At 42.8% G+C, this 17,382-nt stretch overlaps 1 protein-coding gene across 1 annotated transcript in view; it reads left to right on the forward strand.

Annotated features, from left to right (window-relative positions):
- Nucleotides 1-9,746: 9,746 nt before the first annotated feature.
- Nucleotides 9,747-17,382, forward strand: part of REEP2 (receptor accessory protein 2) — a 30,977-nt gene continuing 23,341 nt past the window's right edge. The window contains exons 1-2 of the mRNA XM_061621971.1: nt 9,747-9,863; nt 10,496-10,568. Coding sequence (XP_061477955.1) covers nt 9,832-9,863; nt 10,496-10,568 — 105 coding nt within the window. The 5' untranslated portion in view covers nt 9,747-9,831. The remainder of the gene's footprint in view (nt 9,864-10,495; nt 10,569-17,382) is intronic.

The raw sequence follows: 17,382 nt of genomic DNA on the forward strand, positions 1-17,382 counted from the left end.
TCCCCATCCCCCCTGACTTTGATGCCTATGTAGCAGAGATTTCAAAATTCTTGGGTTTTGAGATTGAAATATAAATGCCATCACTTTTTCTTTGCCATATTGTGAATTCAGGAAGGAGGATCCAGACTGGCAAAGTCTGGCAGAGGTATGTCAGCTTAGGCAGTGCCGTCATTTTGATTGCCGCTACACGGTCCATCAAGGACTTATTCAACTTTGCCCATCTGGTTAGATCACAACAGATCTGTTGCCATACTGGCCCATAATTTGCTAAAAAAGGACAGTTGAGGTTCTTAGTGACATTTATACCAAGGTATTGAAACGCTTTATGGCATCTGGGGATAGACAACTTCTCTGAGAGGGTTTTCTGAACTTTGGGGGGCATATGGATTCCCATGAATTCAGATTTTGTGAAATTCGCCTTTAGACCACTGTTGCTTGAAATGCTAATAGTTCAGCTTGCAAAGCTGAGACAGCATTTAGTGGGTTTGATAACATGAGTACTATGTCATCCACGTATAGACCAAGAAGGTATTCCTTTCCCCTCACAACTATGCCCTTGATCTGGGGGGTTGCCCTTAAGCGGCGTGCTAATGTTTCAATGCAAAGATGAAAACCAGTGGTAAGAGGGGGCATCCCTGTTTAATCCCCCTTTCCAAGGGGAATTGCATTGAGCCATATCCATTGAGCCTAACTTTGGCATGAGAAGCTTTATATATTTGATGCAAACTGCATTCAAGGTGCAGGCCAAGTTTCAAAGTTTTGAATAACTCTGCCAAGAAGTCCCACTCCGAACAACCAAAGGCCTTGATGATGTCTAAGGCCAGCACTGCTAAAGGAGACCCAGACAACTTACATTGCCTGAGAATGTTTAGGAGCTTACAAATAGGGTCCATTATCTGTCTATTGGGGAGGAAGCCAGCTTGGTCCTGGTGGATGTATTTGCCTATTGCACGTTTAAGTCAGGAAGTGAGAACAGCAGTAAACAGTTTATAATCTTGGTTCAATAAGGAGATTGGTCGATAAGATTCAACTAAAAGGGGGTCTTTGAAGGGTTTAGGAATAACGGTAATCCTATAACATCACCATGTTTCTGCAAGGGGGGAACCAAATAAAATATAATTATGAAGTTGGAGGAGGGGCAAGAGCAAAATATCACTATACTGTTTGCAAAAAATGCCTGTATACCCATCAGGACCAGGGCTTTGTTGCCTTTAACTTGCTTTATGGCCTCCAAAAATTCTTCCTGTAGTATTGGCTCATTTAAAAGCTGTCTTTCCTCATCAGTTATATGGATAACATGGGAATCAGCAAGATATTGTCGGACATGCCTGGAATCTGGTTGCTGAGACCTATACAGAGATGTATAAAACTACAAATTCCAAGCACACCCAAGATGCATCCCTAACTACCTCTCTGTTTTGTCTCTGAGTTCCAATTACTTTAGTGCCATCTCAATGCTTCTTCAATCGTCTTGCCAGCAGTCTAGAATTTTTGCCTCTGAACTCTTAAAAACACTGCTTAAGATACAATAGACATAATTGTTTTGTTAACCTCAAGTAAACCAAGTTCTCACCTTTTTACTTCTATCTCTTTATAAATTTGGGAGGAACCAGTAGATTTGTATTGCAGTAGTAAACTTTCCAGGTCAGTAGATAATTTAGCAGATTCTAATTTGCTTCTTTTTTTAATCCCCATTCCTCTTTCATGCAAATACCCCTAATAACTGCTTTTAGAGTTTCCCAGCGCAATGTACTAGAGATTTCAGGGGATTTATTTTCATTCAGATAATTAAAAATTGCTTCTTGAATCTTTCCCTTAATGTCAGTTTGAGTGATCAACACTGGGTTAAAATGCCAGGAGAAAGTGGAAGGAGAAGATTCCAATAAATTAAAAGAGGCCATGACAGGGGCGTGGTCGGTGATACAACTATCCCCCACATCCCCATATCAGAAGAAATGGCATGTTGCATGAGAACTGGGGACACAATGATGGAATCGAGTTTTGGATGTGATTGATGCCTGGAGGAGAAGAAGGTGTAACTAAAATCAGCTGGATGCACGTCTCCCCAGACATCAATCACTCCATGTTTTTGGAACAACTTATACAGCTTCAGTTTGGTTTGTATTTGATTCTTAATACCTGAATGATACAATTGGTACTCAGCTCCTTGTCCCTGTATGTCTTTCCACATGACCCCTCTGGTGTCCCAATTAAAATCCCCTCCCATTACCAATTCTCCTTTGGTAAAATGTCTTGCCTTTTGCAGGACTTTGTGTAAGAATTGTAATTTATTCTTATTCAGAGCATAGATTGAACAAAATGTTACTAGCTGTCTCCCTTCTAATGTGCCTTCCACAAAAATATACTGGCCATATCTGTCCTTCAAGACTCTGGTCACAGCAAATGCAAGATAGGCCTTAAGGACAATGGCTACCACATGAAATTTAGATGACCCTGGTGCAGTAAACTGCTTGCCAAACCACTTGTGATTCAGTAATACCTCTTTTTGAGAGGCCTTGTGCATTTCCTGGAGGAAAACTACACTAGGTTGCATGTCTCTGAAATACTTAGTAATACGCTGCCTCTTGACCACCTCCCGCAACCCCTTAATGTTTAGGGTAACTGCTTTAAATTCTGACAGTATAAAGCTGGGTACAGTTGTACAGGTCTCCCTGACTGCCTATACTTGCTTATTATGTTTAACATGCCCTTAGATTTGCCCAACCATAATAACAGAACATTACAATTATAAATCAATAACCCAAAACCATAAACATTGCCAGTATACTGGCTAAACTGCAGAACATAAAAACTCTGTGCACTACACCCGATTGCCACCCTATGGTGGCACATTCCCAAGCTATGGCGCCCAGGAGTCATGTAGTACTGTGACACCGGACTGTACAAGACACCCAGTGTGAGGGGAAGTAAGGTAAGTATATCAACATAAAGAGATACTCCTATTAAGAACGTTCATGTTGAGAAGTCAGGGCAAAGAATCCCGCTGGAATAAGCCAAGATTCTTTGTTTCTGAAGAGAGGGTGATACAGCTATGATATCAACGATGCTTCCATGAGGTGGAGCGAAATGCTCTGTCAGATGATTGGATTGGACCTCTTCTGAGTAACTGAGACGTCTGATGTTTCTGTTTCTTTCGATTCCTACTGATTTCCCAGCTGCCATCAGATGCTGTTTCCTCTTCACCATCAACCTCGGAACTCTGATCTGGATCCCGGGGGAGATTTGGGGGTTCAATGTTCTTTGCAGCTAAGAGCTCTGCAGCTTCATTTTTATTAGTGGCACTAAATAGGACATTGCCTCTTTGTACAATTAATCTAAAGGGAAAGCCCCATCAGTATTTCACTCCTGCATCCACCAGTTTATTGGTGAATGGTTTGAATTCCCTGTGTCGCCTTAAGGTTTCTGGTGATAGATTTTGTAATATCATCACAGGCTGGTTGTTGTATGTAATGTGCTCGAGGGCACGTAGTTGTTACCAGATAGCCTTTTTGGTAGCATATTGAGTAAAACAGAGAATAATATCCCATGGGGGGTGGGGGGTTCCCTTGGTCGAGTAACATAGTCCTGTGAGCACATTCTAAGTCTGTGGGAGAGATCTCTAAGCCAGGCAGCAATGTTTTAAACCATGCAGCTAGGAGTTCTTTCATATTGTCTCTTTCCTCCCCCTCATCAATTCCACAAACATGCAAATTCTGTTTACAGGTCCAATTTTCAATCTCCTCCTCCTTACTCTTGAGTAAATCATTGTCTTGTTTTAATCTCTTAAGTGCTTTGCTATGGTCCATACTTAAAGGCAGCAGTTGCTGTATCTGCAACTCCATCTACACATTTACTAACCTCATCCAGCTTAGCTTCTAGGGCCTGCATAACTTCTTTCCAGGTATCCGTGAGGACATTTTGCAAGGAGGTCAGTTGTAAATCAAATTCCTCATGGAGATTTACCCCATCAATGGTCAGGGGGAGGCCTGCAGACGCCATTGCAGAGGGCGGAGTCTGGGTAGCCGCCATTTGGTGTCCCATCAGCAGCTGCTGCTGCACGTCTCCATCACCCTGATCACGCAGGTGAAAAAATGCTGTTAGGCTTCTGTTTTTGGTTTTTCTGTGCCCTGCAAGCATTCCACCAACTTGGGGAGGAGAAAAACCATGAATATGGTCCCAAAAATAGGCCAGTGGGAAGGCCCTTGATCCACCCTAGCACGGAGCTCTCTTAGAAAGCGACCATTACCATTGCTCCCTGGCCACGCCCCCCAAGATAGTGTTTTTCTAAGATTTTTGCTTTAAGGGATTCCTTAAATCACGTACAACCCACTGAAAATAAATTTAGAATTTGCTGTATTTTATTGTAAATTTATATACTACAAACCCCTCAAAATCAGTCAGAGTATTTATCTGACTTTGTCCCAAAAAAGCTAGCTCCTACTCAATTGGCCCAGTTAAATGCCCGTGCTTCAGAAGAAGAAATCAGTTGGCTCAGTTATTTAATCTGATCTGGATTGGTGGCCGGTCCTAAACACATGGCATTTCCTGGATAATTGTTACCAGGAAAGGATAACATTCAAATGGGATCCTATTACTTTGTTGAACCAAGATAAAAAATCATTCACCTTGATCCATTTCAGTCGGGCTTCAGGCCTGGACATGGGACTTGGTCGCCTTGGTAGATGATATGAGGACGGCGTGGGATAGGGGCGAATGCACATTCCTTGTCCTCCTTGATCTCTCAGCGGCTTTCGATACCGTTGACCACGTTATCCTCCTGGACCGCCTGAAGAGGTTAGGCATGGGGGGCACTGTATTGCAGTGGTTCCATTCCTTTCTCTCTGGTAGGTACCAAAAAGTGGCATTGGAGGATGAGGTTTCGGATCCTTGGCCTCTCACTTGTGGGGTGCCACAGGGTTCCATCCTCTCCCCAATGCTGTTCAACATCTATATAAAGCCGCTGGGGGCAATCATCAGGAGATTTGGACTGCAATGTCATCAGTATGCGGATGACACGCAGCTCTATCTCTCATTTAAATCTTCACCGAGGTTGGCTGTAGAAACCCTGTCCAAGTGCCTGGAGTCGGTGAGTGGCTGGATGGGAAGGAATAAGCTGAAGCTGAACCCTGACAAAACCGAAGTACTGTTTGTGGGAGACAAGGGAAGGCTGGGGGATGTGGACCCGGTGTTCAATGGGGTACGTTTGCCCCTGAAAGACCAGGTCCGCAGCCTGGGGGTCATTCTTGACTCCCAGGTGACCATGGAGGCTCAAGTCTCGGCTGTGAGCCGGGCGGCGCTGTACCAACTCCATCTGATACGGAGGCTGCGCCCCTACCTTCCCAACCATCTGCTCCCACCGGTAGTACATGCCCTGGTCACCTCTCGCCTAGACTACTGTAATGCGCTCTACGTGGGGTTACCCTTGAAAACGGTCCGGAAGCTGCAACTGGTACAGAATGCGGCAGCTCGTCTGATTAAAGGCAGCCGCCGGCAAGATCACATCACTCCAGTGCTGAAGGAGTTGCACTGGCTACCGGTTGTTTACCAGGCCCAATTCAAGGTGTTGGTTTTGACCTTTAAAACCCTATGCGGTTTTAGCCCAGTCTATCTGAAGGAGCGCCTCCAGCATCATCAGGGATGCCGCTCAACAAGATCAGCCTCAGAAGACCTTCTCTCGATCCCACCGGTTAAAACAGCTAGACTGGTGAGGACTAGAGAGAGGGCTTTTTCAATAGTGGCCCCCACCCTGTGGAACTCTCTCCCAAATGATCTCCGCCATGCCCCTTCTATGATAAGCTTCCACCGGGCCTTGAAGACCTGGGTCTTCAGGCAGGCTTTTGGGGTGGGTTAGGTTTCTTACTGTTATGGTTTTAAATTTTAATGTTTTAATGTATTGTTTTATCTTGTACGTCGCCCAGAGTGGCTGGACAACCAGCCAGATGGGCGACTAATAAATTAAATAAATAATAATAATAAATAATCCTGGCTACCTGCTTAAATAAGGTGATTGTTGACATAGTGCATCTAGACCAAACAGGTTTCATCCCAGGATGGCATATATTGGACCCCATTCACAGGGTATTAAATGAGATCCATCATTCTGTACACTTTGGTCGATCATTCACTTCATTATCCTTAGACTTCTTTAAGGTGTTCGGTTGTTTAGAATGGTCTTATTTGTTGGAGGTTCTTCATCGTGGTCAGAATTTTATTTCAGCAGGTAATACGTTATATGCTCAGAATACTGTACGGCAATTGTCCAGACAAATAATTTAAATGCATCTCTGATCTCAATTGACAGAGGAATGAAGAAAGGTTGCCCATTGTCACCGCTGCTCTTCACCCTCTCCTTATTTTATTTAATATACTTCCATACTTTAAAAAAGTGTCGGGGGGGAGGTGCAAAATGATAGCTGGCCATGCCACCTCTCATGCTCTATTCCCTTCCCTGCTGGGCAAATTAAAAGAAAAATGTGGAGGTGGGCAGTTGCAAAAATGGTAGCTGCAGCTACCCTGCATCTCATGGTTCTCTCTGCTCATGGGGAAGGAGATCCTTCCTTTTCCCCACGAGCAGATTGTCTGGCTTCTCTGCCACACTGTGAGATAGGGGCTGCCTTTCTCACCACAATGCACATAAATGCTCCCCTCCCCAGTCTTTCTCCCTCTCCCAGCCCCTAGCCTCAGACTTTCTTCCTCCCTACTTGTCCGTTCATCCGTGTGTGTATGTGTGTGAAGGGTATGGAATTTTCTGTCCTGCCTGATCCTACTGCTCCACCTGATTAAATAGGCCTCAACTACCACTATGTAAGGATATTAACGGTGAAGTAAATGAAAGGAGATCAGAGTTCTTAGGAAGCATGTGGGTGTGCCAGGATACATGATTAACAATCTAGGGAAAGGCAAGGTTTTCAGTCCCTCTCATGAATGTCAAGAATTTATACTGTGGGAACCCTTTTAGTATGGTGTAATAGCAGATCACTGGAGAATGTGAGCAATCCACAGTGAAGAAAGCATAGGGAGATCACTGCAAGAGAAATGTGCCCATACAGGGCAAAATGCCTATTAATATTCCCTTGTCATTTTTCTTTATAGCCTTTGTATACCTTTTATACTGTCATTCCCTTTGTAAACCAGTCTATTGACTGGTTTGAGGCATTTAATATGTTCAAAGTTTGGTATGTTACCCTTTCCATAACTGTGATCTGTTTGATGGACCTGCAAAGATATATCTTAAAAAACACGATGACTATTGTAATCATAACAGTTGACAAAATGTCTAGCTATATATTACCTATACAGCCTGTTTTTCTTTTATTGGTCAAATTGATAGGGATAATACAAGATAAGTTTTAAAAAATGTTAGTATCAACTTATATGTTGTGGCTAAAAACAAGGCTAAAAACTGTTATTTTTTAAGTAACAGTTCTAGCTTTTGGACACCCAGTGGACACAAATGGAAACACAAAATGTAATAAATGAATTAAGTATCCAAGTCGCTCAAATGTGAATGCTTCATATTGTCAGTATCATGGGCTCCTGCTGGGAGGAAGAGCGGGATATAAATCAATCAATTAATTAATTAATTAAATTGTTTACATAACCTTACAAGCTATGGCACTGGATTCTTGGGAGAAAAGGAATGTTTGTTCCAGAGAGGGAGCTTGCAGTACCTCTTTCATCCATAGGGGCAGACTAGAGGCAAAATCTCTCTTTGCAGAGCACAATATTACTACTGCGGGGGAGCTCAGGGGAGAGACTTAATTTGCTAGTTGAGCAGCAGCACATTGAGCCTATAACTCACTTATGGCAGTGTTTCTCTTGGTCAGATATCTCTTTGATGGTAATCCTCCCAAATTGTAAAGGATTGTTTGTTTGACTAATGAGTTATTATCTAATCTGTGAAAAGAGGGCGGGAAAACACTATTCCACCCCATTCCCTATGCTGCTGCTTTTTCCTTTTGGGTTAGGGTTACTTTCTATGATATGGGAAGGGAATTTTGTATATGCTCAGAGGCCAGGCCTTAATTCCTAAGGAAAGTTTTAGAGCTCAAAAGTTTAACCTGCCTGAAGACCATTCCATCTGCCCTAGAACCCCAGCTCCTTAGATTGATCCAATGTATAAGTCTATGGCTATTTACCTGGGGGCAGGGGTGGTGTGGTGTGGGTGGGCGAGGACCTGCCCTCCAAAAATGCTTAGAAGGTCCAGATTTTATTTTATTATTAATGACTCTGCTTGGTATTTAAATCACGTTGCTCCAGGACTAAATTCCTGAAATTAGAGTTTTAGAGATGATGATGATGATGGTTTTGCTTTTTAATTTATATGTTTACTGGTGGGTGGGCAGGGTAGTGAGAATTTTGCTAGGCTAGTAACTTGTGTAAATGCATTTGTAAGGCTGTATTCGCTCCCTGTTGTTTTTAGTTTGAACCACTTTTGCCTCAATCCAAATGTCAGGGCTTGTACATGGTAGAGCGGTGTCCATGTGAGCGATTTGAGTGAAAAAAATGCACCCAGTAACAATTCCTTTAAAATGCCCTGGGAGAAAGAAACTACCAGCTTTAAGAGAATGGGACAGTAACACTTGGCAAAGGACTAACTAATAACATTTCATTACTTTTAAGATAATATGGGAAGGACAGGTTTAAAAAAGACCCAATGGGATAAGTATTAAATGTTGGAAGCAAAAGAATAGCAACATGTAAGAAAGGAGATGTCAGAAGTTATATAAAATAGTTGAATAGAAAAACCCAGTTTAAATTAATTTGATTTAATTACATGATATAATAAAATATGTACAGCAATATTCAGTTTGAATTATGATTGAAATGCTTCTGTTTGTTCATTTGGACTGTAGGCAGTTGCTGCTAATAACGTGGGGTGAAAAGGGCTTGGGTTTTGTTTGTTTCCTTTCTGGAAAGGACCAGAGAAGATGTAAAAACACCACAATCCCTTTACACTGTTTTAGGCGACAGGGGCTCCAGATAAGTCTGGAGTTGATGCTGAGAATAAGAAGAGAGCTGCAGGAGAACCAAGACTGGTGTTTCCCTATCCTTAATAGGGTTCTGAACAAGACTCTAGAATTTTAGGGATTCCAAACTGATAACAGTGGCAACGCTGTCAAAACCAACCCAAACCAACAGTATCTGCAAGAGATTTTTTTTTCTTTATTACAAACACTATTGGGTTCATATCTGTTATCAAGTGTTTAGGGAAGGGAGCTTTTCAGTTACTACCCCACCCCTGCCCTTTAATGGTTTCGACCATAACATATCTGGAGGCTTTTCTTGTGAAGAGCACTTGAGAGATGCGCTGACTGGGCCGGATGAATGGGGCCTTCATTCTATGCCAGGTTGAGTTGCCCAGGTTTGAGGGTGAAATCTGAACCCAGTTTACCCGAGAGTAAGCACCACACTGAATTCAACAGGGCTTACTTCTGAAGAGACATGGTTAGGATCGCCCTGTATAAAGTGCAGGGCCAGAGACAAGCGTTATTGCTGAGTTAGATCTCCTCTAGGACACACCCCACTCTGTTGGAAGAAGAATGCCCGTCACTTGACGTGATGCCTGGTGGTGGCCTGCCACTGAAAGGGAGGAATGGAAAGTCCGCCTATGTAAATGTACAACGTCCGCACCGGCGACGAGACCATTGTGATGTGGCCGCTGCTCTTTTCCCTCCGACAGCTGCCGGTGGCTCCTCCCCTTTAAGGAGCCGGGGCGGGGCCGCGCTTGCTGCAGAAACCTGCCCTTTAACAGCACTGTCTCTTTCCTCGCGGCTGCCGCTGCTGAAAACCAGGTCCCCAGTACCCACCGGCCGCTGGAGGAGCCTCGCCATGGTGTCCTGGATCATCTCCCGGCTGGTGGTGTAAGCGCGAGGCGGTGGAGGACGGGGAGGCCTTCTCCTTGTCCGTTGCTAGGCAACGGGAGGAAGATGGGGATGGGGGAGTCTGGTCGGGTGCTTCTCTCGAATTCCATCTTCGGACCTGCCCACCGCCTTGAGCCCTCTCCTGGGCTGTAGCGGCCTCTGAGGACTCGGCTCCACCACCCCTCTTCTCTGAGGCTTCTGGGTTATTGCAAGCGAGCGCCACGAGCCCCTGCTCCCCCCAGCTTAGCTTAGCCCTGACCCTGACAGGTGACAAGAACAGCCCCGGGGCGTTGCCTGAAGTGGATTCTTCTCCCTCCCTCCCCGCTGACCCCTTTGCTTATGTTGTTGCTCGCTTAACGGTCTCTGGGCTGGAGCAGTCTGGCTGGCCCTTGAGAGCGAGAAAGAGAAGTGTGGCTGTAGGTGGAGCGCAAAGCTCTTCCGATGCTGTGCCAGTTTAGCTGTAGCTGCTAGGCCTGCGTTGCGCTGGCAGCAGAAGGGAAAGAGGGTGGATGGGCGGGCTAGAAGTGACTAGGACTTTGCAGGTTTGGAACCGAGCCAAGATGAATGAAAAATCTCATGGCGTTTTCTTTGTTTTTTATTTTTTGTTTTTTTAAAAACCCACACAATTCCAGGCTGGTTTTTGGTACCCTGTACCCTGCATATTCTTCTTACAAAGCTGTGAAGACGAAAAATGTGAAGGAATATGTAAGTGCCAGGCGTTTACCATACCCTTACTTTAAAGTCCACCCTGTTTCCCTCAAGCACCACAGTTTGTCTCCTAGTGGTATAAAGATAGCAATGTAGTTTGGGCAAGAAATTGAAATTGTGCTTCACAAGAGTGTTGCAGTTCTAGCTATCTTTTTTACACAATGCTAAAAAGTGCATCTGAGCATCTTCTGTATTACTTGAGAGAATAATGGTAGAATAGAATAAAAAAACTCATTCTGCTCAATTTAGGTTTTTAAAATTGCATTATAGACTGATTTAAGCACCAAGTAATAAGTTTCACATGTGGAAATTCCTGAGGTGTCTTCACAATTGACTTGAAAAGCATTTCTTTATTACGTATGTATCCTTGATGCCACTTCACCACAGCTCCAACTGAATAGCATTACCTTCTTGTTTTTTTCTGCTACAAGGGTTACAGCTAGTGCAGTCCTCTTGCTTAGTCTGGAACAAGTGCTTCATAAACCACAAAATCCACCTTCCTGCCTTCAATCAACTTAAACTAGACTTTTGCACAAACTTTTTGTTTGTATCCCTTGCATGTTTGCCGAAAGCATAAAAGGTACTTTGCAGTGTCATTTGTGAAAACACAAATGTTCATTTCTGTTGGTACCTTCTGTTGACTCCAGTTAGCTTACCTAGCATTGCCATCTGGAATACTGAGACATTTTCATATGTGATACTAAAAATGCTTCTTAGTATGGGATGTACTGGTTGTGAAAATTATTGTGAAATTGAAAGTAGCAGAGAGAAATTTTTAAGCCAGTATGGGGTTTTTTTGGGGGGGGGGTTAAAATTCGAAGGCCATCCTTGGCCATTATTTGTGAAAATACTGATAGAATGAATTTAGGATACAATGTAGTTCAAGCAAAATTGTGTGTATTATGTATAATCAGTTGTGTAGTCATTGATTGAGGGAGATATATGGAACTGGAGCTGAAAGATGTGAGAGGGACTGAATCTAGTTGAGGGGCAATGCTTCTTTTACTTGTATACCTCATCTTTTGTTGCTCTGTGATGCACTTACAAAATGGATCAAATGTCTTTTTAAAGTTCTGTGATTGGGTCATTACGACAAATGTTCATAAAGTTTAGTTGTGGGGAAATCAACATATTGGTTGCATTTGAAACTACTTACGTCTGTTGCTGAAGCAGCTTCAGGAAGAAAAGCTCTTTTAGAGTTTTCAGGTTCCAATCTGCAGAATACTTCACTTAGAAGGCTTTTGAAAAGGATTAGAGAACATCCTGGAGGATAGTTGATCAGTGACTATTAGCCACGAAAACTGAATGGAACTTCCATGGCTCAGAATACCAGTTGCTTGGGAACAAATAGTGTGGAAGAGCTGGTGCCTTCATATTCTGCTTGTTGGCTTTCCAGAAGCATCCGGCAGTACTGTATTAGAAACAGGGTACTGGACTTAGAATGGACCCTTTGTCTGATCCGGTAAGGTGACTTACGATTGTTCCACCGCATTGGCCAAAAAGGGAGCTTTGACACAGACCTTCAGTTTCCCAACTCCCAGAGATCCATGGTGAGATTTTTCAGCAGAGATCTTGCTATTGCTTGTTTTAATGAAGTAGCTATTACAGACTTCCTCAATGAACATAACATACAGGCTTTGTAACCTATCTCAACATTTTACAGTTAACTGTGATGGATATGGGCTATGTGGGAAAATGGTAACATGGATAGTGTTGAGCTCCTTGTTTTTATCTTTGGATGTCAAAAGAAAATGTAATAAGAGCAAGTCCTGGATAACTGTTCTGTAAATTTAGTTTCAGTGGTAGCATTCAAGTCAGAATGAATGCAAGAAACGTTATCCACAAAAAAAAACTGTAACAGAACTGTTAAAGCAAGCAATGGCAAATTCTTATTCTCAGTGAAGAGTAGCCAGGTTGTAAGAGCCTCTTACCCTCTTGTAAAGGCTCAGCTAAATAAGATTCTGTGATGCAATGGTGGCAGAGATGCAGGATCATTTATCTGCCATCACTACCATAGAATAGACTTTCATATGAGTTCTTTTCCCCCCCCCCCACCTGTACTCCTGTGGTAGTTCAAACTGCTTGGAAGGGCCAAAAATCATTGGGAAGTCTATGGTGTTGCAAGAGGAAGACAGTTCCTAGAAGTTATTGTGTCAACCTACTGAGTAAACTCCCTATCCTAAAACCCATCTAGGGGTTTGGCAGACCAAGTGGCCAAAATCAGCTAAAGAATCCCCTAAGGCAGAGGTTCCCAAACTGTGGTCCATGAACTTCATTCTGGTGGTCCATGGCATGTCTGTATTAAATATTCATATTTATTTTTAATGGTATTTTTGTTTCTTTTATTTATTTTATATTGCATTTTATTGTATTACAGTTTGAATTCTATAGAATGCAAATTATAATACAATATAATATTTATTTATTTATTTATTAAATGTATTAGTCGCCCATCTGGCTGGCAATCCAGTCATTCTGGGCGATGTACAAAATTAAAACATATAGTTACATTAAAATATTTAAGCTACATTAACTATTTAAGTTACATTAAAATAATAAATCAGAGAAGCAATAAAAGTACAATTAAAAATCATATATTGCATCTAGCGCAGTGTATAACAGTTGCTGTCACAGGCAGAAGAACAATTAAGTGTTCCACCAAGACCATCAGCAATTTTCAAGTGGCCTGTGGGGAAAAAAAGTTTGGGAATTAGTGCCCTAAGGCAATTTGGAAACCTTCTAGTTCAGCCTTTCCCAACTAGTGGGCCACCAGATGTTGTTGGACCACAACTCCCATGAACCTCAGCCAGCATTGCCAATGGTCAGGAAAGATGGGAATTGTGATCCAACAACATCTGGTGGCCCACTAGTTGGGAAACGCTGTTCTATTTCCTTTATCCTTTGATGATGGACTATTCTGATGGATTAACCAATCATGTGGAGGCTAGAGTGGGGGTATCCAATGCTGTGCCCTCCTGATGTTGTTGGACTTCCATCTTCCATCACAGTAGCGTCACTAGGGTTGGTGTCACCGGGTGCGGTAACTCATGGTGTCACCCCTATGGACCTCCTCCCGTACCAGACCTAGGGTGCCTGGGGCGGGGCAGCTCTGGGTTAGGGTTGCCATAGTCCAGGATGTGGGCAAGGTGCTCTCGACTGTGAAGCCTACCACCTGTCTAAATGATCCTTGCCCATCGTGGCTCCTTGTGAGCTGCAAAGAGAAACTGGGCGAGGGGATCAAGGCGGTGGTCAATGCATCCTTGAAGGAGGGTGTAATGCCATTAGTACTCAAGGAGGCAATTGTAAAACCCATCTTAAAGAAGTCCTCCTTGGATCCCCAGGTTTTGAATAACTTTCGCCCAATTTCGAATTTACCATTTTTGGGCAAGGTCATTGAGCGAATGGTGGCTAATCAGTTGTCGACACACTTGGATGAAACGGATTATTTGGATCCATACCAATCGGGTTTCAGGACTGGACATGGAACTGAAACAGCCTTGGTCGCTCTGGTTGATGATATGAGGAGGGCATTAGATAGGGGAGAATTCACCTTTCTTGTCCTCCTCGATCTCTCAGCGGCTTTTGATACTGTTGACCACAGTATCCTTCTACAGCGCCTGGAGGGATTGGGAATAGGAGGCACTGTATTATGGTGGTTCCATTCCTTTCTCTCCGATAGACATCAACAAGTAGCATTGGGGGAGGAGGTTTCAGACCCTTGGCCTCTCAATTGTGGTGTGCCACAGGGCTCTATCCTCTCTCCCATGCTATTTAATATCTATATGAAGCCGCTGGGGACAATCATTAGGAGATTTGGGCTGCAGTGTCACCAATATGCAGATGACACTCAGCTCTATCTCTCATTTAAATCTTCACCAGAGTTGGCTGTGGAGACCATGTCCAAGTGCCTGGAATCCGTGAGTGGATGGATGGGAAGGAACAGTTTGAAGCTGAATCCCAATAAGACTGAGGTGCTACTTGTGGGTGACAAGGGAAGGTTGGGAGATGTTGACCTGATGTTCAATGGGGTGAGGTTACCCCTAAAGGACCAGGTCCGCAGCCTTGGGGTTGTTCTTGATTCCAAGCTGTCCATGGAGGCTCAGATTTCGGCAGTGAGCCGGGCAGCTTGGTATCAATTACACCTCATTCGTAGGCTGCAACCCTACCTGCCTGTTCATCAGCTCCCACTGGTAGTACATGCCCTGGTCACCTCTCGTTTAGACTACTGTAATGCGCTCTATGGGGGATTACCCTTGAAAATGGTCCGGAAATTGCAACTTATACAAAATGCTGTGGCTCGACTACTCACAAATTGTCGCCGCCGGGAACACATCACTCCAGTGTTGTTCGATCTGCACTGGCTTCCAGTTATTTTCCGGGCTCAATTCAAGGTGTTGGTATTAACCTTTAAATCCCTATACGGTTTCGGCCCAGTTTACCTGATGGAGCGCCTCCAGTGCCACCAATTATGCCACCTGACAAGATCAGCCACTCAGGACCTTCTCTCAGTCCCACCAACTAAAACAGCTAGGCTGGTGGGGACGAGAGAGAGGGCATTTTCAGTGGCGGCCCCCACTCTCTGGAACTCCCTCCCATACGATCTTTGGCATGCCCCTTCCCTGAACGTATTCCGCAAAGCCTTGAAGACCTGGCTCTTCAGACAGGCCTTTGGGACTTCCGGGGAGGGTTAATTTTTAGGACAAATTGCCTATTACTCTGAACTGTTACTATTTTACTGTCATGTTGTATTTTAATTGTATTTTATTGTGATGCATTATTGTAATTGAATTGTACATCGCCTAGAGTGGCCATCGGCCAGATAGGCGACACACAAATTAAATTATTATTATTATTATTATTATTATTATTACATTATTTGCATATTGTTTGCATATTAATATCTGGATTGTCCAGTTTTTTTGTTTTTGTGCCTAGGAATAACCACCAAAAACTGGGGAAAGATGTGAGAAATCTTTTTTAAACAAAACTTAACATTTTCAGCCTTAAATGCCTAGACTCTAGTTTCCAACACTATGGAATATTGATTGATTGATTAAGAGGATTTATATCCTGCCCTTCTGCTGTTAAAAACAGAGCTCAGCATAGCTTACAAATATAATAAAAACAATAAAAATGCACAATCAATATAAAAACATAATAAAAACACAAAATAGCAACAAACATAAAGTAAGTCAGGGCAGCAGTACGGTTAACCATTACATATACGATATATTTCAGAGATGTGGTGGGTATAGAAAAACAAGCCAAAATGTTAGGAAAAGGAGTCTTTCACGCCACATGCTCAGTTCTAAATACTGTTGCAGCAAGTTTTACAAGTTCCTCCAGTATTCCACTGGTGCAGACACTCAGACATTCAAAGTATCTGTATGTTTCTTAGGTTTTATAAAAGCAGAGCTTTGCTTAACTCAAAATTTCTTCTCCCTTTGATCAACCACATCTACACAGGTTCCACCTCCATACTCAAAATGAAACTGGGCCTGGAAGTGTGCAACAACCCCACACATACCTTGCTAATTAGATTACCAATGCCAGGATGTCTGTCTTATCGACTACTCTCCTGCTCCCTCTCCCCCGGGCATCATGAAAGACCCAGTCCTGGGCTCAGAAGGAAAATCAATATCTGGTCCTCTTCAAAGTACTGATAAGCCTCTTGTTTTAATTAAAATAATAATTATAAGTTCTTGCTCTTATCACTAATGGGAGTTAATTATCTTGCATATGCTGCTGTTGCTTCTATGGTTGTAACGGAGTGAGGTTAAAGATAAGTGAAATGCAAACAGGGGCAAAAACACAGAAGGCAGTAACACTTTCCTAAATGTAATACCATACCAACCACAACAAGATTCCTATGAGTAAGGCAGAAAACTAAGCATCTCACAACCAGTCAGGATTCCTAACCAAAAACCAAAAATATGTTAAATGAAGAAATATTTATATAAGCATGACTATCAAATATATTTATTATTTACACAAACTGTAAAGATATTTATAGTGCAATCCTAGGTTTATTTATTCAGAAGCAATCCCAGTGTATTCAGTGGAACTTACTCAAACAGGGACAGAACTGCAACCTCAAGTGATAAGCAACTTCATTCACACAACCTAAAATTCCGAATCATGCCACTTTACGCTGTTTTGCAACTGTTTATACTTGTTTTTATGGTTATTGGATTTTAAATGGCTTTATTTCTTGTTGTGAGCTGCCTTGGTTTCCAACCCTACCTCACAGGGTTGTTGGAAAGACTACACACAAACACACACTGCAGATGTATAAACACATATACAGCCCATATAATAGTTTATTGTCAAACCAGTTGGTCATTGCAGAAAAATCAGTATTAGTTTTAAAAAAATCAGTATTAGTTTCCTACAGAATAAAAACTGTAATACCTAAGTAAGCCCTGCCTACTTGCTTTAAAATAGGACTGGAGGGAGGGGGGGCAGAAAGAGAACACAAACACAATTCTTTTTTACATTCACTCCAAAGTCCCATTGATTTTCAGCACATTCATAACCATGTCTACTCCAAAGTAAATCCTGTTGAATTCAGTGGGATTTACTCTGGACATGTGGGATTAGCAATGCTTTTACCCCCACAAAAGCAAGTATTGGGAAGGTTTTCAAAACACTGCCCAGGATCTGACTCCTACACACAAGAGGGGAAAAAACTGAAATGTATATACTTACCAATTTATGAGATTTTCAGATAAACGGGGGGGGGGGGAACCACCATTTTCTGGCCTTGCAATGAGGTTTACTAGACACTGCCACAGGTCAACCAAACACTTCA

This window comes from Rhineura floridana, chromosome 3 (genome assembly GCF_030035675.1).
Source record: "Rhineura floridana isolate rRhiFlo1 chromosome 3, rRhiFlo1.hap2, whole genome shotgun sequence".
NCBI classification, from domain to species: Eukaryota; Metazoa; Chordata; class Lepidosauria; order Squamata; family Rhineuridae; genus Rhineura; species Rhineura floridana.